Source organism: Ciona robusta, chromosome 1 (assembly GCF_009617815.1).
Source record: "Ciona robusta chromosome 1, ASM961781v2".
NCBI classification, from domain to species: domain Eukaryota; kingdom Metazoa; phylum Chordata; class Ascidiacea; order Phlebobranchia; family Cionidae; genus Ciona; species Ciona robusta.
In genome coordinates, this window is record NC_143235.1 from 6,150,512 (window position 1) to 6,174,989 (window position 24,478).

Sequence of the window (24,478 nt, forward strand, 5' to 3'; positions counted from 1 at the left end):
TGACACCGTTCTAAAATTTGCTTAAACACATGCAGGCTGTCAGTAGAAGTTTCGAAAATGGCTAATAACGCAATAATTAGGGGGTGTGATTGTTAACATTTAGATTGATTTATGGTATGATATAGCATAGCTTAGATCACGGGTTCCCAAACCGCGGCCCGCGGGCAATAGTTATGACTGTTACAGCATCAGCCAACCTGACTTGCTTGTTACTCTGGTATAAGGGTTATACCGCGACATTATTCAACAAAAAAAAGTGAAACTTTGTCTTTTACTCCGCAAGTACGTAGTTTAATCTGTCCTAGAAGCCATGTTTATTACCAGCATATGTGTCGAACTTCCTGACCTAACCAACAGTATTCGTAATAACTAAATTTTGGCCAATACAAGTCGCGGGTAATCCTTTAGCTGGTGGCCACCTAAAATTTTGGTTTCAAAATGTTCCTTAGGTCTCAATGATACTCACTGTATAATTTTTTTTGAAAACAACTCGGGTGTTCGTGTCGAAAATTAACCTAAAAATGTGCACGAAATCGTGCTGCGTCACCGTATTTTCCACACCAGCCGTTATGAATTAAACCAAGGTTGGATTATTACGTCATAGAATGCATATTGTTACGTTTGATTCGTCAGTTAAAACAGTGGTGACAAAACAAGGCTATACCGTCTTGTAACTTATATGATATACCACTATTGTGATGTAACAGACCGCGATTGTGACGTAATAAACCGTTGATCCTACGCAAATCAGACGAATTACAGTGACGAGGCATGTTTTCGCGCATTTTTAAAGTTAATTTTCGACACGAACGCCCTACTTTGAAAAAAATTTAGTCAGCAGGTTTTAGTGGGGGCTATAGAACATTTTGAAACCAAAATTTCAGGTGGCCACCAGCTAAAGGATTACCCAAGTCGCGTCGCCAATATAGCAATGAAAACCTTGTCCGACACATAAATATGATTTCACATATTGGCCCGCGATAAAATAAGTTTGGGAACCCCTGGCTTAGATATATATGTTTATCCTGGTAGCTAACAACAAAAAAACACAACAACGTCCGAACGTCTTTCCAACAAAAAGTTTGTAGATGGAAAAATCTAAGTCGTTTTAAAAAGTTTAACAATTGAAATGCAGTTATATAGCTTCCCATCATATAGTTGTGTTTCTTAGCATAGTAATTAATTTATAACCTTATAATTATTTCTATTGTTCATTTTTGCAGGAGCCATTGGTTATAATATACAAGTTAAAAAGAGTAATGTCAGTTTGTTCAATGTGACGACGTCCAACACAAGTTACGAGTTCAACCATCTGGACAGTGGTACAACATATACGTTTCTTTTAAAAACAACTGGAAATTATCGACGTTTAAGTGGCTATCATACTTTTGCCGAGGAAACCACACGTAAGATCTTTTCATTTGCAATACTGTGATTTAAATTGGTTTCTAATTTTGGGCATATTGTTTTTGTAGTGCCAGATTCACCAAGTGAAATAATTGCATGGAATATTACCCACACATACATGTATATCAGATGGAATTCCATGAAAGGTAGCTACATAATGTTCGAGTTTTCTTATATACTAGTTACAACTAAACCAACTATATGTTTTAGGTGCCTATTATTACAATGTGAAATACACAAGCAGAGATCAGAACGTGACATTACATAACATCACAAGTTACCCAACAATTGCATTGATTGGCTTGCTGCCTGGAATTTATTATGATATTGAAGTTACCTCTATAGGAAACCATAATAGGAGTAGTTTGAAAAGCCCATTAACATCTGTTCAAACAGGTAAATAACACAGGTAATTATCATAAAGTATTGATCGTTGCACCTAGTTGAAAGACTTGGCAAGCAGAAGAAACAATAACACATGTGTAATTGCAATCGACACGCAGTGGTTACATGCACAATGTGCCCAATAGTTATAAACTTTTATTCTATGTGGGTGGGATCCTTGTTGATGACCTAGGATTTGTCCCCCCCAACAGTTTGAAAGCCTATTTAGGTTTTCCAGGCTTTATCTACAACACAGTCCCCAAGTCCATCCATCACACACAGTAAGTCTTTGACTAATTCTGCAACTCATGTCATCGACCTCTATTCTCAACTTTGCGACAATGCATTGTTGGTTAGGAGTAATGTAAGTTAAGTGTCTTGCGCAAGGACAGCTACGCACATCAGTATCTGTATCAGTGTCGATCATTAAACCCGATACCTTGATTACGATACAAACCTAATCCACTGGGCCATGGTGCTGGACATTAGATAGGTACTTCAGTTTTGTGCGACTTCTTTATTTTGATTTTCTTTCTATGATATGAAACACTAACTTGATTGTCAATTTTTTTCAGTTCCCCTTCCCCCATCTAATATTACTTTAACAACAACAACAACAACGTCTATATCATTTAGGTGGCCTCGATCTGAAGGTAAATTAATTAGTGGAATTTAAAGAATAAAAACAAAAAAATAAATCTGTTTATTTACAGGGGCGGGAATGTATTATTTGAAAGTTCAGCTTTATAATGCGTCATTGAATGTTTATCAATTTCAAACTTTATTTGAGAATTCGACTACAAGTAATAATTTCAACGTAACATCACTTAGTCCCGGCACAACATATTATATCACAATTGCAAGTGTCGCTACACAACTGCGTCAGTTAAGTCCAGCTGTTGCCACATTGACTGAAAGTACATGTAAGTGTGTTCTCTTTATGTCTTTTAGTTTCTTTGATGTTTAGGTTTAAGGTGAAATATATTTAAAAAGTTAAACAAAGAACATTTAAAGAATTATGAAACTGTATCCTCATGACTTCCATAGATTGTTGTTAATTGTTTAAAACACGATCAGGATATTTGGATATTATGTGCTAAAGGTGTCCCATCTTTCCCCACCCTACTATATATTTATTTTCATTTAACATAATAACATTAGTTTTAGTTATTTGTATGGCAAATTGTCAGTTTGCACTAGCTCATTCCTCGTTCTAATACTTAATTTATAACAGACTCGCTAGGCTTTTTAAAATAAAATTTACAGCAAGTATCTTAGGACATGAGAACACTAAAGATAAAAATAAAATGTAAAATAAAGAAAAATATGATAAAGCATATATGACATACTTTTTCTATACTAATAAAGCTGAAACATTGATCGTTGAAAAATTGAATTTTCTTTAGCTGTTTAAAAACTAGATGTGGTTTTCTAAATTTTGGTTCAAAACTATTGATAGTATTTACTCCAGCGATTCCATATCACATAAATTATTTAGGAACTGTTTTAATTTTTGATAATTCAGTGGTACTCTTGATTACATTTGAACATCTGTATCTATGCAACTTTCTTATTTTTTAATAAGCTACATCAATAGGTTTTAAGCAATAACCTCTTTATATTGTAGCAGTTTTAACAACAGTCAAAGTCAAGAAGTTATTGTTATGGTATCTGTTATAATAATAGAATACATGAAAAATTATAATACATTTTTATAAAATTATTTTTAAAAAATGAAGATAAAACTAAAACAGCTTCTTTGGTAAATGTATTATTGGATTAATCCTATGGCCATAACCATTAATTTGAAATGAACATTCCATCTCAGTGTGTGTAGAAAATACATGTGTAAATAGCTGTTTTTGATGAAAATCATGCATGACAGCACTATTAAACAAAACAATGTCTTTGCAGTGCCAAACAATGTTCAACAAGTAAGGGTTACTATTGTTACTGAACTTTCAGTTTCTTTGGCCTGGATAGAAAGTAAAGGTACTATGTTATGTTTATTGTTAATATTTATTCTTGAATTTGTAGTTTATTATCTTTTTTGTTGGACACATGTTATTGTTTCCAATTTATTCAGGTGCTCTTCATTACAATGTTCTATTAAAAAATAATGAAACAAATGAAGTGGTAAATTATATTTCTTATAAAAGTAGTATATTTGTTGATCAACTTTCACCTGGTGTGGTGTATGTCTTTGTTGTATTCTCTGTTGGTGCAAAGAATCGAACAAATCCTAGTGGAAGTGAATTAACCGTTGTACAAACAAGTGAGATCATTTTAATAAATTGTGAATTTTTTTATATTTTTGCAACATTTGTTTAACTCTTAAAAATTGTGTGCCTTTACGGTTCTTTTTTGCATTATATAATTTCTTTTTTTGTTTGTTTTAATTATAGATCTAAAATAACTGTGTTATGTGTTTCCTTGTAAACAAACAAAAATAACATTCCACTTTGCGCAACATCTAATTACTTTTTATGCTCAGTTCCTTTAGCACCGAGGAACATCCGAATACTATTGGTTGCAACAGATGAAATTACGGTTGGCTGGGATGACACTCATGGTAACTTTGATAAACATGTTTCATTATTAAGTTTATTTTTTGAAATAGAATCATTGCCTTGTTAACAATAAATAATCTATCGAATAATGGTTTCAGAGTCAAAGTACGTTTATAATGTATCCATGCTGTCTTTTAAAAGCATGTTTATGTAATAAGTATTTTTCCTTCTGGATCGCACCTAAACCATTTAACCTACAATTTGTATGTCTGCATGTTACTTTATGCTATGAAGAAAGACTATTATTTTTTTAGGTCGTTCGCATTTTATTCTGAGTATTTGGTTTTATGGATCACCGGTTGACAGTATTAGAGATATAGTTACAACTGCAACAAATGCTACATTCACTGGTTTGATGTCAGGCAGTAGATACACATTTTATGTTCGATCTGTTGGTTTATACAATGTAACCAGTAATACAAGTCAACAAGTTTCTCAAATGACAGGTTAAATTGTTTTATGTTTGAATTTATTTCAAACAGACAACTTGATTTGATATTTTTAGATCCATTACCACCAACCCACCTGTACATCAACAACATTACTTTTAGAAGTGTCAATCTTGTTTGGACACCTGTGAGAGGTACTTCATATTTCACAGAAATCATGCTTTGATTAGGCGGCATACTTGGAAAAATATTCCTAATAGCCTTGATGTGTTTTTATTTTTTGTGTGTCCGTAGACAAGCACTTCGCGGTAATTAATTTAAGGCAGTGGTCCCTAATGATTCGCACACTGAATTTCACTGCATTTATATAAATTAAAATACACATATTTCTAAAATTAATAAATGTATTTGATATAACAGGGGCAAGCTCATATGATATTCTATTCACAAGTATAAGAAGTAACCACACTCTTGAATATCATTCATCAATGTTTAATACAACATTCACTGGATTGCAATCTGGAACACATTATGATGTCACAGTATTTTCAATTGGAATCAACGGTTTTAAGAATAATAATGGAAGTAGTAAACAGAGATTTCAAACAGGTCACTTATTTTAACATGTTTATTTTTTTAAATAGTATTGAGCTTAAAAACATTTTACTTTTATTTAATCAGCGCCCCTGCCCCCACAAAATCTGCTTGCTTTAAACATCACATCACATTCCATGACATTAATGTGGACAAGTGTAGTAGGTATGTAACAATTATACAACGATGCAACTTTAAATTGTTACTGTAAATCATGTTTGATTACAGGAGCACATTCATTCCAAGTCAACATACATCATGTCAGTAACAAGACTGTATTTTTTTCTACAAGTGTTGTAGTCAATGAAACAAAGTATACTGTGTTATCTGATCCTGGAACAGAGTATATATTTAATGTAGCAGCCATCGGAGATAATGCTATCAGTGAGATCTCTGAAAGTATTTATTCTGCCACAAGTATGCTTTGTAAAACTTACTTTGACTACAGTTTAACTTATTAAATACTTTAGTGCCTGATGCGGTTACAGAGATTTATTTGGTAAATGTGTCAATCAATCAAGCAACAGTACAGTGGAAACCAGCTTCTGGTTTGTCAATTTTTAATTTTAGAAACTTCTATTAAAACCAGCATTAATAGCTTGAAATATACCTTAGGTGCGCATAGTTATATGTTGCGGGTTACCAATCTTTATAGAAACACAGTTCAAACGGTTCAAACTAAACAAATTCATGCAACTGTGACACAATTAAGTGCTGGAACTTGGTATGAATTTAATGTTATTTCTGTTGGAGCAAATAATATGACAAACTCAAACTCTCATTATAATGCTCGTGGTCAAACAAGTAAGTAATATTAATTAAAAGCTATTTTTGTAATATTTATTAAATACATTAAAACTTTATATTTTAGTTCCTCATGCTCCAAGTCATGTCGAAGTAACATTAATAACAACAACCTCAATTGAAATGTCTTGGAATTCTGTACAAGGTATTCACACATTTATTGGCAAGACTTTAAAACTTTGTAAAAGAAAAAAAAATCAATGAAAACAATAAAAAAATATGTCACATTATTGCATGTTTACAATGTTGTCCTTGGCTTGGATATTAAAGGGGCATACCAACGAAAAATCAGAATTTGTGTATTGATAGATATGCTGAAATCTAATAGAAAATCCCATGCACACTTTTTTTCTTTATAGTTAATTTTTCACTTTTCTTCATATTTAAATGTTCATTATGTCTTATTAGTTCCTACTGTACCATTTTTTTCGTTTTATAAAAGTCAGTTTTTCATGTTTAAAAATATGCTAAATCAGCATAATCTGGTACGTACCTAGGTTCGATCGAAAAGTTAAAACAAAATAAAGTCTATGTTTTACAATTTTTTTATATATCCTTAATTTTTTCTTTGAAGAAGCGTTTATTATACTAAATCAAAAATTAAATATTTGAATTTTCTTTAGTAATTTTTTTTTACTTAAGCGTTTTTTTACGCAATATTTTTAAAAGCGTTTGTTTTGGCAAACTTTGATGGTACCTTTAGGTTACATTTGAGCATATCTATCCATATACAAATTTTTAATTATCGCTGGTATGCCCCTTTAAGTGATGTGTTGGATCAATACAGCCAGCCACCATATAAAGTTAAAGAAAAAGAATATATTTTATAAGGTGCTGCAAATTACACCATCATGGTGATTCATATTAATGACACTATCATTGTGACATCATCACTGGTTAATTCAATGACATTAATGGATTTGGCATCTGGCACAAGTTATGATATAATGTTAAGGAGCGTTGGTGAAGAAAACCAGATTTCATTTGAGAATTTTACCTTTCATGAAACAACACGTAAGCTTTCTTTTAAATTTTATAGTGTTTTGTTTTTACAATAATATAGTAGCATAGGGGAAGATGGGACACTTCATATAGTACTGTGGGGAAGATGAGACACAGCACATATTGCCAAATATTTCCAAAATCAAAATAGATGGGGGTTTTTAAGTAATACCATGAATTAAAAGTATCATTTTTTTATTAATTGAGAACATTTTTAAAAAATATAAAACACACGAAAAGTTATTTATTAATTCCCACTACAGGTGAAATTTTACAAACTCGAAAACACACAGGATAAGATAGGACAGTTAAAAATCAGTGTTAATTTTGATTAATAAGCAAATTTATTATTAGGAATGCATGCAAATAACACAAAATAATACTGTAAGCTTTGAAAATCAAGTTTAAACATATTTTTCCATCACGGCTACTTTGGTTTTTAACATGTCACCTACATTAAATTATTGTATAAAAATTGGTATTGTTTGAACATCAAGTGATAAATATTTTATCTTATAAATGTATATGAACTTGTAATAACCGAAAATTGATTATAACTATTAATAAAGATTACATTTTTGCTACAAATTGGGTATTGTTACACTGTTTTTTGTACAAGCCACTTCTCCTAAACTATTTCCAAGTGCAAATGACTGAATTTTTTCGAATTTGTTTACACTGTTTGTAATTTAGTCTTTACGTGCATCCTAGTTAAATGTCCACGTGTGTTGTAGTTCAGCCTTTATGAGTGCCCTAGTTTAACGTTCACGTGCGTTGTAGTTTAGCGTTTATGTGTGTCCTAGTTTCTTACAAGAACATGCATCTTTCCTAAGAACTTGCTGACCAAAAAATTTTTCTGTTTTATAACTTGCAATATTTTAAATACAGGTATTAATTTTGATTATTACCGATCACTTCGTATGTTTCGCTATAGTGCCAAATATCAGTAAAGTATCGGTAACAGCTAAAAACATCGGTATCGGTGGAAAAAATTGATATTGGTCGGTCTGTAATAAATTATTGAATTAAAAGCAAACCTTTTAAAGTTTGGCAGTTGAAACCTACAAAACTGCAATGTGGAAAAGATTAAATCATATTTTCATTTGTAGTATTTTGCATTAGTAGTACCGACTGTGCTAGTTTCTTTGCCATGTAAACTTTATATAGATTGCGTTAAAACGATATTTTATTGTCATTAGCTCAAATTAAATCATATTGATCCCTGCCTAATTTTCTCATGTTTTTATCTCAGTTTTTTCACAAAACTAAAGCGAGTTTTATGGGACAAAATCAAACTGTACGAATTATTCAAAGTTGTTTAATGAAGCCATGAAACCAGTTCATTCGCTCACACTCGCTAACTATAAAAAATCATCGGCTTTACTTATTTTACTATGAATTAGCGCGCATTAAAAGTTAGCACCTTACCATTTCGCAATTTTTACTTGTTTAAAAAACATTGTTTTTGTTTTACATATTTTTTTTAATATTTAAAAACACTAATCGGCTTTGACACTATTTTCCTGATTATCAATAAATGGGGATTCGAAAAAAAACTAAAAAAAAGTCTTGTCTGACAAAGTGTCCCATCTTCTCCAACCCTACTATACGGATCCTGGGAACTTTGTGCTTAGATTTTATATAATAGTGGTGGAAAATCTAAATCTTAACAATAATACCAAAACCTTAAACATGTGATGACTGGAAAATATAAAACTTAAAAGTTGCAACAAAAACATTAGGTTGTGTTTATGGGTTAACGATTTTACTCTGAATTTGTTGATGACGATGTTTTTAATATACACAAATTTGAAATTTATTTTATCCTAGTTCCATCTTCAGCGTCGAATATCAGCTTTGTAACAATTTCCACGAACTATGTTTTCATGACATGGGATCAACCGAAAGGTTTATATTCATTTTAACTTTTTTCAAATTGGTATTACCTTTAAATTTTATATGTTGTAATTTTCGTTAAACGTATTTTTGTTACATTATTTTCACTTTCAAGATTGTACTATAAACATAAACAACACTTTTACCATTCTGTAGGTGCTGTTGGATATATTATTCAAATAAAAGATGTAAATATGAATCATTTGTCAAATGTCTCCACGGATAAACCTAATGTGACAATTTCTTCACTCATACCTGGGACATGGTACCAATTCATAATTTTCTCTGTTGGAAAGGATGTGAGAATCAACCAAGTTGGTAGCAATCCAGTGTTGAAACAAACATGTGTGTGATATTTAATATTTGTTTCTTTTAGAATACTAAATACTATGTATTTACTGTACTTAAAACAAAAAATCCTTACAGGTACTTAAGTTTAAACATAACGGAATGTAACTTGCTTTATCCTCCCATGGCTGGAAACAACAGTCACTATAACAAGTGTTTTGTTTCATACTTCTTTCCTAGGAGGTTACTATGTATCTTACTTTGTGGTTGTTTATGTAAGGGGATATTTTCACTCTTTCTGTATGGATGATAATTTGAACAATTCATTAATGACCATTGGTTTGAAGCAATTGTCGTTATGTTTTTCCCAAGAACACACGGGCCCACAATGATACCAGCGACGAGTCTTTAACCATTGATAAAAGATATTTGCGCCAACCCCTTTACCACGGCATCGGATTAAGAATATTAATGTTGTACGCCTTTTTGACACCCCTGCAAACACACTCTGTGTGCTATTGAAAACACTGCAAATATTGTATGTGTGTATAATTATATTCGAGAATACCTAGATTTTGGTGAAAACCTGTAAAATATTTTTTCTTGTTTAGTGCCATCAAAAGTTTCTAATATTTCATCGTCAGAAGTTGGAATATCCAGTTTTAGGTTAAGTTGGAAAAATATAACGGGTAAGATTTCTAGAATTCTTGTGTAAATTTACTGTTTATAAAACAACCATTTGGTGTTTCAGGATCGAGTAGGTATGACATCACAATACACAACAAAACCTTTCATACAAATGATACTTCATTACTGGTTAGCTCACTAAATCCAGGATCTGTTTATGATGTCACAATTGTAGCCATAGGTGAAGAAAATAACTATGGAGAAACCTCAGCTACTTACACCATCCACACATGTGGGTTCTCTTTCTTTATTATCAAGTTTTACTATATGAGATATTTATAAGGTTTATAAACATTTTTATGGTTTAGTACCAAATCCTCCTCAACAACCAGATGTCAGTAATGTGTCAACAACAAGTGCATTTATTCACTGGCAAAATATTCAAGGTTTGTGTGTAAGAAGTAACTGCTAGCTAATAATCTAGTTGTACATAACACTGAACGGAAGTATTAAGAAAACCATTGCCAACAAAATCGAACACTAACAGCTGACGCCCAAATTGGGCCAGGGTTATAAAACACACTTGGTGCACACTGGCACAACTGTATTTGTCTCTGACTTATGATTGTATTCATTGTTTTTTTGTTATACTAAATATGAATGTAATTTTTAACACAGGAGCAACAGCATATATGCTTTGTGTAATGGTTGATAAATTGAAAGTGCAAGAAATAATCACAAATGAAACAGAAGTTACTTTAACTGACCTATCACCTGGTACCATATATGGACTCACTTTGTTTTCAATTGGTTATAACGGAGCTTTAAACACACAGGGAAGTTTAATAACCATGCAAGAGACAGGTAACATCTAATACATAACACTATTACTTCTTTAACCAATAAGAGACATAATTTAAACTGTTTTTTTAGCACTTGACATTCCAAATGGTTTGTTAGTAATCCAAGCAACAACTACTTCAGTTACACTATCATGGAACAGTGTTGAAGGTTTGTGCAATTACGTATTTAAATACTTTCCTTTCAATATTCCTGCCAATAATTTGCCTAAAACAAGGAAGCTTAAATGACGAAGCCACAGATTTCATTGGTTTTATATCAGTCATCACATGGCCAATATAGCAGCAACCAAAAAAATATTAAAGAAGCTTTGTGGTAGCAGTAGATTCAACTTCTCTGAACTCGTAAACCAGTTTATCTTGTTGTTTTTGTTTTATTCTCTGCTTTGTTGGTTTCCACACACCTTACTTATCAAACCTCACATCTCTTGGTTTAAACTAATCCATTATCCCACATTTTAAATTTTTAAATGAATGTTCAGATTTAAAACCATCTAATTAGCGAGTAGGTAACAATTACTTTGTTAAAATGCGATACTTTCAAAATGTGTCTTTAACGTTAAAGCCATTTAATTCAATCAATTCAATATTTTATACTGAGAATAACCATATACATCTAAGCACATTTAAAACATTACCATTGCCCAAAATTCATGTTATTTCGATTAGCTATTAAAACTTTTTAAATATCGCGTAAATAATAACATTTACCCTTATTCGTTTAATAGCTGATTCCGGTGTTGTTTAAGACGTATTTACACATCTTCTTTATCGAGGGTATTATTTTTCACTGGAGCTTATGCTCTTTTGGTTTACTTTATAGGTGCTTTGTCTTACATAATTCAAATTGGAAGTAATGCCACCGATGAAAGCGTCAATATGACATCACAACTACGCACAGCAACTGTATTTGGATTAGAAAGCGGCTCTTCTTATTGGTTTAGAGTGGCTGCTTTGAGCCAATCAAATAGCTCAAGTCAAGTTTCAAATAGAATTTATGGAAGTACATGTAAGGATTGTGTGTTTTCAAAAGCATTACCATTGTTGACATGTGTTCCCTTGACGTCTAATTACCATAGCTGTAACTTAGTGGTCATTCAATACATTGTATATGAAAAGAAAGGCAAAAATGAAATTACCTACCAAGTTGCCTTCTTGCTAACTACCCAGAAGGCATGAGGTGTATTAAATCTTCATACATGGTGCACAGTAATACACTCGAGTGTTATCTCATCATAAAAAGATGAATTAGTGAAAATGTTTATCAAAACTGAATTTTTCACTGACCTTTTCTTCATACTTACTATCATCATAAATTTTTTCTTAAAACTTTAAATTTTAGACACCGAGCCACCTGGTGTAGTAGAAATATATGATGTTTCAACAACAAATATTACCTTGATATGGCAAGCTGTGCGAGGTAAACTTTAGCATTATTATATTGTCATTAGTTTGATCACCCATACCAAATATAAAGCCCAATTTTTTTAGAAAATACCTTTTATAAAAACTTTTAACAACATCTATTTAAAACATTTCATGTTTTATAATAACATGCAAAGATTTTTCTGAACCATTCATCCAAATCAAACGGGGACCCACTGTATAGTCACATATATAGGTTAAGAAGCACAAATCTTAGACTAAAATGTTTTGTTTTGGTTGAAGGAGCTTTTGCTTACTCTGTCACAACGAAACAGATTGATGCAAACATTAATGTAACCACCATCACCAATTCGCCCAATGCAACATTAACTTCACTCTTACCCAGCACTTGGTATATATTTACTGTTTATTCTATTGGGAGGAGTGTGGGTATAAACACAAACGGAAGTTCGCCGGTAATGCAGCAAACAGGTACAATCGTTTACATTTTACAGTAAGATCAAAGCAAACTACAATTTGTTTTTAGCGTCTGGTGTGCCAAGAAATGTTGAAGTGCTTGCTGTTACCGATTATACAATCACTGTAAGATGGAATCCAGTGGAAGGTATTGTAGCATGATATGTATAAAGCCACTGCATTAATGCACAATAATAAATTTGATTTGGAAATTTCAATTCTGATTTTAGGTGCAGAGAGTTATGTTGTGAAGATTCGATCTGATGATGTCAGTGTAAAAAATGATGAAGTCAACTCGACAAACACGACCATGTTAATCAGCTCACTTCTACCAGGAAACAAATATCGGTTTACAGTAAAATCTCTATTTTATGAGATAATGAGTAATGAGAGTCATGAGGTAGAGGGGACAACTCGTGAGTACCCGCAAATCTAAAACTGTTTTGCAAAAGTGTTTCTTCTATTTTAATTTTTTCTTCTTTATATGTAGTTCCTGTTTCACCAAGAATAATTCATATTGTTTCAATGACAACCTTAATACATCTAACATGGGAGCATACAAAAGGTATTCATGCATGATATTGCATAATAAAACATTTTTCAATTTATTACAAATTTGTAATTTAGACAACAAACAGATTTCATTACTGCATAAAAAGTTGCTGATTGATATACTATAAATATAAAACAGCACAAATTTTAACTTGGATAACGGTTATTATATAATGCAGGTTCTATTTATTATGCAACAACCACCACTGAAATTAATTCATTAGAAAGAGAAGATATCACTTACACAAATTCCATTTTTCTTGCCAACCTTCTTCCTGGTCGCTTGTACAACATCACAGTCTTATCTGTTGGCATTAACAACCAAACTGCTCTCAACAGCAGTGAAATATTAAGGATACGAACAGGTACGCACTTTTTGTTACCTACTATACCTAGAGGTGAGTTTGTACTTCAGCAACACTACTTACCCTTTCACTGCGAGATTTGTTTTCAAATCTTTAAAGGTTTGACCAAGTCTCGCCTAATTGGATTTTTTAATCAAAGCATGGCGACTAGATCAAACCTTTGGTTAGGAAGTTTGTGCAGTATTACATTATCTTTAAATTCATATGCTTATTTTTTCTGCATGATCATAAAATTGATACCCTCATAAAAAATCATAGATTATTAAATATTTTAGAAACAAATGGAGATATAAAAATTTATTGTATTACAAACTTAATCAGTAGGTAAAATTCTTTCTTTTAATGTATAATTTGTAAAAATCTGCATTCTAAAAAAAATTAAACCTTTGATATGTTTATTCTGAACCACATACTAATTGCTGTATGACCAATATTCATTCCATTTAGTGAGTTTAATAACTTGTGAGCTATTACCACCATAAACACAATTTCAATAACCAAAAATATTGCACGTCTAATAAAACCATTTTCATAATGACTTAAAAGAATTCACTGTGTTTGAAGGATAATCGCTTCATGTTTATTAAAAGAAGGCAGGATATCAATAGAAAAAGCTATTCCAAGCCATACTTTTGTAGAAATGGTCATCAATTTTCACTTAAAGTGATTGCTAATAATGTTCATCTATTTTTTATTAGAGCACGACCGATTATCGGTTAGCCGATATATCGGCCGCATTTTTGGTGATTTACCGATTATCGGAGAGGGCAAAAATCGGCCGATATTATCGGCGCGTAGTAACCAGACGGCCAGCAACGTGCGTACGTAAGAATTAATGCAGAGCGATAGCTTGTTCATAAACGTAAACTCACTCGTATACCTAATTCAACTCGTTCGTAAAAATCTAACGTATTAAACTAGGTCAAAGCGTCTGATCCCGCGTCCACCGCATGTCATGTTTATCAGGCACGTGTAACGTCAAGGTTACTTTAGGTCACTTACGCTTCAACGTGATACACAAATAAACAAACTGCATTAGCTGATAAATATAATGTTTGTTTAATGGAAGGGAGGTAAAATTTATTTGAAAAAATTACAAATTAACCAATTAAGTAATTACAAGTTTACCAATAACTAATTAATAATAATTAAGCCTGTTAGTTGATTTTATTAGCTGTATCAGATTTTTACGTTTTAATCAGTCAAGTTTTTTTGGTGCATTAAAATATCAGTTATCGGCAACTGAAATTTACAAAATATCGGTATCGGTCTGAAAAAAGCAATATCGGTCGGGCTCTAATTTTTATAAGCATTATTTATTAGGTACCTGTGTCCCCAACCAGTTTGAATACTTTCCAGCAAGTTTTAAAACTAAACCTACAAAACCAGTCAAAATAAAGCCCATGGTTCATTTATACATTTGGAACCACATGTCTGTTGCAATATAGTATTAAAACAACTAGGCGGACACCAAAATGCACTCTTGTACATTGGGATTCACCATTCACAACCATTTGCGCGTTTCATTTGCACAAAAAAGGCATAAACGGCAGAAAAGTGGTGACCAAACTGTGTTTAACACTCAAGTTTGTCGACATAAGTTCACAAACTTTGGAAAAAACTGGTAATATTATAGAAGACTGGATCACCTTAAAGTAGCATACTGAATAATTTGAACACATTAATTTCATTTGGTTAACCCGAAACAGGACACAAGCTATAACTCTTGTTGTTGATACTAATGTTATACATTTATTGATATTAATCAGTATTGCATTATTCGGTATTCTGTAATATTTTGCTGTTATTTTTACTTGTATTTTATTTATTGCAGATCTACAAACCCCACAAAATTTAAACGTAACTGGAGTTACTACAAACTCATTTCATCTAAAATGGGACATAGTATATCGTGAGTTCAGCTTACATAGACATTTTTAAAATAAATTTGCAGACAAAAATAAAAATTGATGAAATTGTTTTTTTTTTATTTAGAAGCAACTTCATACATCATAAAATATTATGAAAATGTCACATTAGCTATTTCATATGAAAGAATGTCAAGTGATCCAGAAATAGTGATCAGTGGTACAATCCATCCTGGCCGTGAATATATCGTCACTGTAATGGCTGTAAGTGATCATGGGATAATGAGCAATGAGAGTCAACCAATAACTGTTTATACAAGTAAGTTGACCATTTTCTTTTTAAGTGTATATTAGGTTAGGGGAAGATGGCAGCCTTAAGCATATTGTCTAATATGAATTGATGATTCAAATTTGCAAACTACAAAATTTCCGCCATGTCGTGACATCACTGATTACGCGCAAGACATCTTTCTTTTGCTTTTATCTTTGTTTCACCAAACTCTTTGTTTCATATTATCAGCCTCTGTTTGCAGATGTTGTGTAACGTGTCATATTGCCCAAGTTAGCCTTGTATTATAGTGATTATCTTGCTATTTTTATTCTTTTGTGATAAAAAGATGGTGGACCTAATACATGACAGTTGGGGCTAAAACTTGGTTTTGCAGTCACTGCAAGTAAAGGCAACCTACCTCGATTTAACATATCACGAATTTTGACAGTACAGAGTCTGTTGCTTTGTGTTTGGCCAGCATTCCGTAAAACAAGATATCGTTCAATGGCACTTGATAATAAAACACTGGGTTGAATCATTAGTTTGCAGTTAAACTATGTGGCAACTTGCTACAACTTAAAGAAAGCAATTGGCATTGCTGCATGCTTTGTGGGGTCATGGGGGGATTAGTGATAATATTGTAAAATTCTGTTTATGTTGATATAAAATATATTCGACCTATGAAAAGTGATTTAAACAAATGCTCTTTTTCCCTTGTGTCAACTTGCCAAACCTTACCATACTTGTAATTGGCTTTACTCACGAATATGATGTATTTTAATTTTCACAGTGCTTGAAGCACCATCTTGGTTAGTTGGCAATAACGAAACTTCAAACAGTGTGAATTTAGTGTGGCAGCAGGTCTACGGTTGGTAATATGTTTATTTAACTTAAATGATCTCGCAATGATTAAACCATTATTTCCTAAGGTGCTTCTGCTTACAAGGTTGCCATCACCAGTGAAGGTGGCGAACAATATACTAATGTGTTAACAGCAGTGAATATGAAAGTCATCAGAAATCTTCAACCTGCCACGTATTATTCATTTAGAATAAAATCGATTGGTACCAACTCACTGTCGAGTGTCGGTTGGAGTCCCATAATAAACACCATGACAAGTAAGCTAAAATCAAATTAAAACTCGAGTCTTATGAAAAACTTAATTTTAAAATAAACTGATAAATATATTCTAATTTCTGTTTTTTTCATTTTTAGTCCCTCTCGTTCCAAGTGGAGTTAAAACAAAAAATTTATCCTCAAGTTCATTTACACTAATATGGAATCAAGTTTCAGGTAAATCCTAACGGTCCATGAAAAAACAACTTTATGTTCTGAAACATGCCTTTTTATGAAACATTATAAAGTTAATGCCTTAATATGAAATGTAGTTTTCTGTCACAAAGTAACATAAGAGCACAATCTAGCATTTTAAAGTCAAAGTTTCGCTGATAATCTGATGCAATGTTATCAACATTTTTTTAGTTTTGTGCTTTATATTAGTAATAAAAAACAATCCTTAGTAATATAGCACGTATTAAACTTTTTTAAACCTTAATAGATGTACAATTATGTTATGAAATATGTATGTTAAGTTTTATACCAAGTTTAAATTTTTCTTTAGGTCATTTTACTTTGATAATCATTTTACCTGCAAAATATGAATTTGATCGGGATTGGAATAGATGTTTCAGATTAAGTTATAATTTATTGGTTTGACTATAGCGTTGTAATAACTAACCGACCCATGTTAAATGCTCATACAGTAAGCATCCAATTTTAAGCATAACTTTAAATCACCAAGGTGCCTCCAGTTATTCAGTCCATGTGTTTCAAAATGTGAATGAAATATTTTTATCTTATTTGGTGGAAACAAACAAAGTTGAGGTGATGGGTCTTGCACCAGCAACACTCTATATCTGTCATGTCAGAGCCACCAATAGATTAAACATGAGCAGTGATGTTGCAAATATTCTTCAGAGGACAGGTACGTCTTGTTAGTAATTCAAAACTGTAAGAAAAAATAGAGTTTTAATAATTTATGGATGTTAAGTCTTACAACATAAGTTCTAAAATCTTAATTTGTTTTTATATTAGCTCCATTACCACCCACCAATGTAGAAGTCCTGCTTGTTCGTCCAAATTTGATTTCAATTTCATGGAATGCAGTGAATGGTGAGTAAATAAAATCTATGTTTACTTCATCAACTTATTTATTTCTATCACAGGTGCAACTCACTATAAAGTTAACATACTTTCTCCATTCACAAACCTTACTGTTGTAACCAGGGATACAAACTTTACTTTCAATGAACTTAACTATGGGACAATGCATGAAATATTCTTAATATCTTTGTCTCAAGAAAATATAACAAGTCGCCCAAGTTCCATCATCAGACAACAAACCAGTGAGTATATCACAATGCCACAGAACAGTGTTTGGAGCCCTAATCTAGAGAAAATAAGTTCAATGCTGGACGCTACTTCCACTGTGAGTGTATGTGTAGTCGGGCATGACAATTATCAACCATTGCTCCAACCCAGTCATCACTTGTGGGTTGTTGAAGTTGTCAGTCCTACATAAAACAATGAAAAAATCGCCCAAGAAATAATCACCCACAAAGTTACATATATTAACACAAGGTTTATTCATTTGACACAAAACAAACAAAATATTAAGTAATAAATGAAGAAAAGTTTTTTCACAATTTTGTTTCAATTAGAACGATACATGAATGCTAAACTTTTAAAACAAATAATTGTATATACATTTTATTTATGGGTGTATTATAATAACAGTTCATTGTCAATATATATATATTATGTCCTTTGTTCGTATAACGGTATACATGCATACAGTGCTCCCAATACCACGAAATGTGAATGCTACTTCATCTAATCTTTCTTCGATTCACCTTACATGGAATCCAGTACAAAGTAAGTACTAAAAAATGTTGCGCATCTTATATTACAAACTTTAATTGAACTTCAAAGATTTCTAACAATCAAGCGTTTAGATGCCAATCATTACAAAGTGTATGTGTCGAGGTATGGTGAAAGCTTAAGCACAACTATAAACCTTGAGCGATCGATTGACAGAGTTTCAACATCCAGTGTTACAGTGCATGACCTCACACCAAGGTTAAGGTACTTGTTTCAAGTAGCAGCAGTTAGTGTGGAAGGTTTGGAAAGTGACCGGAGTTTATCCTTTATTATGGAAACATGTGAGTAAACTACTGTGTGCGTTATTAATATATTGATTTGCTGCCAAATATATTATAAACTTAACCCGTGCCTGTTTTGTATTTTAAAACTTTCATGGTAGCACATTTGAGCATATCTATTAATACACAAATTTTGATTTTTCGTAGCTATGCCCCTTTAACTTCAGGGTTTATTTCAGTTGTGTATGTTTAATTATTTTACTTCCAAGATGTTCCAACTCCTGTTCTTCCAATATCATCATTACCTCTCATCGATGCAAGCAATATTTCCAAAACATCTTTTCTTCTTCATTGGAATGAGATCGAACATGCTGTGTCATACATTGTTGTTCTACGCAGTTATGAAAATGTGAATGAAATAGAAGTGAGGTAAGAATGTTGTTTGTTGGTTATTTCCTTCTTCTCGTTGTTTTAACTAATTTAATTTTTGTGATCATATTCGAACGAATAAATGAAAAATTATTGTTGCATTAACTTATCATGAAAAACACATCCCTTACACAGTTTATAATATTTAGATTTTTTACCAAACTGAAAAAACAAAAAGTTATTTGGATTAATTGGTTGGCATCCCTGATTTATGTTCTAAAATAATAAAATAATACCTGGTTAAAAAAAATGATAAATGTGTCGGGCAAAACACTTTACAACATTGCTTTAACCCTGTGATCACTAATGGGTTATTTAAATTGTAAGCCATACCAATAAAAACATGGAGGACATAAGTCAGAGTATTTAGATGGTGTTGGGTTGAATCAAATCCCAAGTCCTTGACATCACCCACTTAAAAAACATAAGTTAACAGTGAACTTTGGGCGATTTTGAAACTACATTTTCCACAACTTACTTAAAACTTAATACGAATCTTACATAAACATTTGAGCAAAACCAAATCAAATTGCGACTAAGTAAAGTTCTGCTTCAAAGCTTTTATATACAGGCAAACATACAAATTAAAAAGTAAGCAAAATATTGTCTATTTTACTAATTTTTACTTCATGTGGCGGGAAATAACTTAATTTTAGTCTAAGATTCTAAGTATTAATACTACAATATATATTTTTTCAGTGGAGCCAGAAACACCAGCGTTATGATCCAAGGAGTTAACACAAATACTTATTTTAACATCACAATAAAAGCGGTAAATGTTCTCGGTGAAGCAACAGCTGAAAGTTTCCCTCCTACAATGATTAAAACTTGTAAGTCCTTCTTTAAATGTCAAAACACCTATGCTGTAAAACATTTAAGTCTATGATCACTTTTATTAACTGACTAATTAAATACACCATAAACCAACATAAGTGCTAAGAAGGCACAAACTGCATGTAATTGAAAACCTGTCTTTTATTGTCTCACCCCCCAAAATATAAATAAGTTATTGGCACAGTCACGGTAAAATGTTATAATATGCAAATTAATTTGTTGTTTAATTTTCCCTCTAGTACCGCCACCACCACTTGCTCCTATAAATCTTCGAACAACTTCAGTAGGACCCTCGTTTATAGAAATAACATGGGACCTTGTTTCTCGTGCGATGTATTATGTTGCAACAATCACTGAAGAATCGACAGGATCAAGTCACATTTTAGAGTAATATATATAATTTTGCTACAAAGCTAAATATAACTCTGAAAATTCCTATGCAGGTTGCATTTGTTAGGGTTAGTATAACTAAAAAAGAAACATCCTAGTCAGTTAAAAGCATATGTATGTTGCAAAATACATTTTGAGTTACTTTATTTAAGTTTGAATGAATGTAACTTACTTTATCCTCGCGTGGCCGGAAAACGACAGTCGTTATAACACGGGTTTAACACCTCGTGCCAGCTTACGAGTTACCAAGTATGTTACTTTGTGGGTGATTATCTTTTTTTGGATTTTTTTTTTTCATTTTTATGTATGGCTGATAATTTGGACAACCCATTAGTGACCACTGGAGTGGAGCAATTGCCGTTAAGTGTCTTGCTTAAGGACACATACGCCCACAATGGTAGCAGCGACGAGCCTTGAACCCATTACCTCTGGGTTAGAGGCAGGCACGCTAACCACTACGCCACGACGTTTATATATTCTTTTTATATTCATATTGAATATGTTTACAATTACAGAAATATTCATGGAAATTCAACAGTCATTACAAGAGTGCAGGTGGCCTTATTTTATATCATCACCATCACAGCTGTTGGAGAATATGAGAGTTCACCCCCCAGTGAAATATTACGCGTACAAGCAAGTAAGCTATTTAATTGTAGCGCAACACGTTTTTTTATGCAATTCCCAGTCAGGAACTAATTGCATAGGTTGTTAACTTATTGGCCGGGTCTGATATGGGAGTTTAGAAAATTTATATTTTTGTAAAATTTAAAGCTATGTTATGACATTTGGCTTCAATGGGTAAACAAATTGTTTTTTTTTGTAATTAGAGTTCCCAACACCCGTTATAAGACGAAACTTTGGAAATTCTACAATTCGTGCTAGTAATGTAACACACTCATCTATGGTGTTAAGTGTGGAGAGGGTAGACAATGCTGTTTCTTATGTCATTGTTGTAAAAAATGGAATTACTCAAGTAAAACGTATTCAGTAAGTTGATTTCACACTACAGCTATGCACCAATTATTTACAATTTAACTGAATCTTTATAGAAATGTAACAGCAGAGAACCCTACATTAGTATCTGGTTTGGTTTATAGCACAGCTTATAACATCACGTATTTTGCAATTGGTCGTGACAGTGAATATTCAAATGAAAGTGATCCAATAACAATAACAACCTGTAAGTAGAAACATTCCAACTTTTTACTGGTTTTATGCCCAAAATTTTTTTACTTCTAATATTTTTCATATCATGGAAAAGCAGTTAGGCCTACTTAGTGATAATTTTTTTTTTAATGAATGATATAATTTTATCACCAACTCTATATTACTTTTATATTACTAATTACCAAAACAAAGCAAATTATTATTGCCATTGGCAAATGTTGATTTATTAAATAAAGCTGTTTTATAGTTTTTTTTCTTCTAAATTTCCCCATCAGTGTGTCTATATTCTGTTGATACAGTTTATTGACCTAAATTCAATTATCCAAACAGCTGTAGTGGTTCCAAGCCTTCCACGTGATTTTCAAGTAGTTGACGTGAATTCACAATATGTTAATATCACATGGAAGCCATCTGAACATGCGATCGGATATCAAATCCGGGTAGAAAACCAAAGAACTGGCCGAACCAGAACATACAAGTGAGTTGTTTCAATGACACATTTCTTATTGATGTAAGTGCGGCAAGTCTGAAAATCAACCGAATTAATACAAATATGAATATTGGGCAAAATTAACACATTTTTATATATTCAATTAAATTGAAATGTGAGTGGTCGATTCTGAATACTTCTCCATTGTGACGGACCGGAACTAAAAAAAATATTTTTAACAATCTGCAAGTTTTAGTTTTACAAGAAATTTCGCAACTTTTCGCAAAAAATAAAACATTTCTTTTACTGGAATTTAGCTTTCTGGAAAAACCTGTAAAACAATAGCCATGATTTAACTTTTTTGGTATAAATTCCTCATCTTGCAGTAATGAGATTCTGGATGTCCAACACGCTTTTTATTATTGCGTTTGACGCACAGAAATATAAAAGAATAGAATGCGCATCTCCAATGTCGGTAAAGGAGAGAAGTGATACACTCTCTCTTTTTCACAACTCGTTCCCGTTTACTATAGTAGTCAATGGAAGCCAGGGCGTTTTATGTAGCCTTTTTTCGTTTTTTGACTTAATTTAAGTTTATAGGGAAAAATAACTATTTCCAAACATATATATATATCTAACAAACCGTTTGTTTGAATGTTTTTAATTAAATTTATAAAATAATTAATTTTCCTAATAAAGCGCTAAAGTGTAAGCGTTAATCTACCAAAAACTAAACTGGCCTAATAAACTTGAATAGTCAGTGTAGTTTTTAAAATAAACAGCTAAAATATCACTGAGCGCCTATCTTTTACAATGGAGACCAAGCGCAATGGGAGTTGGCGGTTACGTGAATAAAAAAAGAATATATTACGGTTTTGGGCAGTTGCGCGTTCTACTCTTTTTTATTTCTGTGGTTTGACTATAGCCCATGAGTTTAATTTAGATTGGTGGGACTTTCTGATTAAAAGAAAACATTTGTGCGTTCTTTTTCCTTGATTATAAACATTAGGGCCATGGGTAGTGTTATGCTGTCACGCAATAATTGACTGATTTTAATAAGAAGTAATTATGCATTAAAATGCATCATTCTATAACCCTTGTCAACAAAGGTTGTAGTCTGATCATAATTTTACCTAGTGTCGAGTTGACTTCCGTGTTATCTTTGAATAAGCATATTGTACTGTATTACTCGTTTGTATAATAATTTTGTTTGTCAAGCAGTATCTATTATTATCATTTAATGAATGTTTGTTCACAGCAATGCAGTTTCATCATTTATTTTACGTGGGCTGAAGCTCAGAGAAACTTACAGGATTTCTATTGCATCCGTTGGAATTTACATTAATTCTGAATTCACAATACCGGTGATGGTGACAATACGTGAGTGTGTTAATCTAAATCTTAAAGAAAAGAAATAGGTTTTTATAAAAATATTATTTGAACACAGATTTCTTATGAATGAAACTTAATGTTTAGCTTAATTTTATTAGAGTATTTTTTTGTAATAACTTGGTAAGATTGTAACGCTATCTGATGTTACATGTTATACTTGTTAATTTTGTGCTTTTACAGCAATAACATAGTATCTCGTGAATTTGGTTTAAGGTTACACAAAACCATACCAGTTGTTACTTGAATGGATGTTGTTTTAAAATAACTGCCTGGCACACAAATTTAGCTTACATATATTTACAAGTTCACTTAAGCATGACATTGATTATAGAAATCTTATACACATAAATAATAAATCAGAAGTAAACTATAAATTCTTTGTCTCCAACCGACCTTCTTCCAATTTCTCCTAAGCATATCCATCAGCACACATGGTGAGGGGGGTGATTATTAATCGAATCACAAGTTCTGGGTTTCGTGTTCAGTGGCATCCAGCTGCATATGCTGCGCGATATCGAATTTTGATTCAAGTTGATGACTTGAAATACATGGAGATCAGGGGCTTAGGAACAAGTCAAGTAAGTATTCGATTTATATTTTTTATCATGCTTATTGGTATAGTTTGCTTAAATAACTTGGATGTCATAAAGCACGATGACTTAGCATAATAATGATTCCATGGTAAGTTGATTAATCTGTCTTTATTGTTGAAAGTGAACCTAATTCTCTTACCCTGTTACATCGAACACTTACCTGTCAATACATAACTATTTCCAAAAAGGCTCACTGGTAAAAAAGTACCTAAAACTGATCATGATAGCAATTATTGAAATATTAAGTCTTCAGAACTAACAAATTTTTGATTTTGTCTTTGAAAGGCAACTATTTATTTTTAAACATCAGTTTGTTAAAACAGATGTATTAAAATATCTGACTGCGGTTGTTTTTCAATT

The 24,478-nt window shown here is 32.1% G+C and overlaps 1 protein-coding gene across 2 annotated transcripts in view; it reads left to right on the plus strand.

The window, feature by feature from the left end:
- Nucleotides 1-24,478, plus strand: part of LOC149741833 (uncharacterized) — a 61,487-nt gene that overhangs the window by 31,908 nt on the left and 5,101 nt on the right. For both annotated transcript variants that reach the window (XM_089890370.1, XM_089890376.1), the window contains 50 exons: nt 1,224-1,406; nt 1,476-1,553; nt 1,618-1,803; nt 2,367-2,444; nt 2,505-2,714; nt 3,706-3,783; nt 3,878-4,066; nt 4,286-4,363; nt 4,616-4,807; nt 4,867-4,944; nt 5,171-5,359; nt 5,432-5,509; nt 5,573-5,761; nt 5,815-5,892; nt 5,960-6,148; nt 6,216-6,293; nt 6,980-7,162; nt 8,981-9,058; nt 9,203-9,391; nt 9,946-10,023; nt 10,086-10,253; nt 10,330-10,407; nt 10,640-10,825; nt 10,895-10,972; nt 11,645-11,830; nt 12,164-12,241; nt 12,490-12,678; nt 12,734-12,811; nt 12,894-13,079; nt 13,154-13,228; nt 13,395-13,580; nt 15,415-15,492; nt 15,576-15,767; nt 16,510-16,587; nt 16,649-16,837; nt 16,935-17,012; nt 17,521-17,703; nt 17,814-17,891; nt 17,945-18,124; nt 18,576-18,653; nt 18,734-18,940; nt 19,150-19,309; nt 20,009-20,139; nt 20,383-20,530; nt 21,049-21,173; nt 21,364-21,523; nt 21,586-21,716; nt 22,034-22,181; nt 23,392-23,513; nt 23,940-24,103. In XM_089890370.1, coding sequence (XP_089746496.1) covers nt 1,224-1,406; nt 1,476-1,553; nt 1,618-1,803; nt 2,367-2,444; nt 2,505-2,714; nt 3,706-3,783; nt 3,878-4,066; nt 4,286-4,363; nt 4,616-4,807; nt 4,867-4,944; nt 5,171-5,359; nt 5,432-5,509; nt 5,573-5,761; nt 5,815-5,892; nt 5,960-6,148; nt 6,216-6,293; nt 6,980-7,162; nt 8,981-9,058; nt 9,203-9,391; nt 9,946-10,023; nt 10,086-10,253; nt 10,330-10,407; nt 10,640-10,825; nt 10,895-10,972; nt 11,645-11,830; nt 12,164-12,241; nt 12,490-12,678; nt 12,734-12,811; nt 12,894-13,079; nt 13,154-13,228; nt 13,395-13,580; nt 15,415-15,492; nt 15,576-15,767; nt 16,510-16,587; nt 16,649-16,837; nt 16,935-17,012; nt 17,521-17,703; nt 17,814-17,891; nt 17,945-18,124; nt 18,576-18,653; nt 18,734-18,940; nt 19,150-19,309; nt 20,009-20,139; nt 20,383-20,530; nt 21,049-21,173; nt 21,364-21,523; nt 21,586-21,716; nt 22,034-22,181; nt 23,392-23,513; nt 23,940-24,103 — 6,797 coding nt within the window. The remainder of the gene's footprint in view (nt 1-1,223; nt 1,407-1,475; nt 1,554-1,617; nt 1,804-2,366; nt 2,445-2,504; nt 2,715-3,705; nt 3,784-3,877; nt 4,067-4,285; nt 4,364-4,615; nt 4,808-4,866; nt 4,945-5,170; nt 5,360-5,431; nt 5,510-5,572; nt 5,762-5,814; nt 5,893-5,959; nt 6,149-6,215; nt 6,294-6,979; nt 7,163-8,980; nt 9,059-9,202; nt 9,392-9,945; nt 10,024-10,085; nt 10,254-10,329; nt 10,408-10,639; nt 10,826-10,894; nt 10,973-11,644; nt 11,831-12,163; nt 12,242-12,489; nt 12,679-12,733; nt 12,812-12,893; nt 13,080-13,153; nt 13,229-13,394; nt 13,581-15,414; nt 15,493-15,575; nt 15,768-16,509; nt 16,588-16,648; nt 16,838-16,934; nt 17,013-17,520; nt 17,704-17,813; nt 17,892-17,944; nt 18,125-18,575; nt 18,654-18,733; nt 18,941-19,149; nt 19,310-20,008; nt 20,140-20,382; nt 20,531-21,048; nt 21,174-21,363; nt 21,524-21,585; nt 21,717-22,033; nt 22,182-23,391; nt 23,514-23,939; nt 24,104-24,478) is intronic.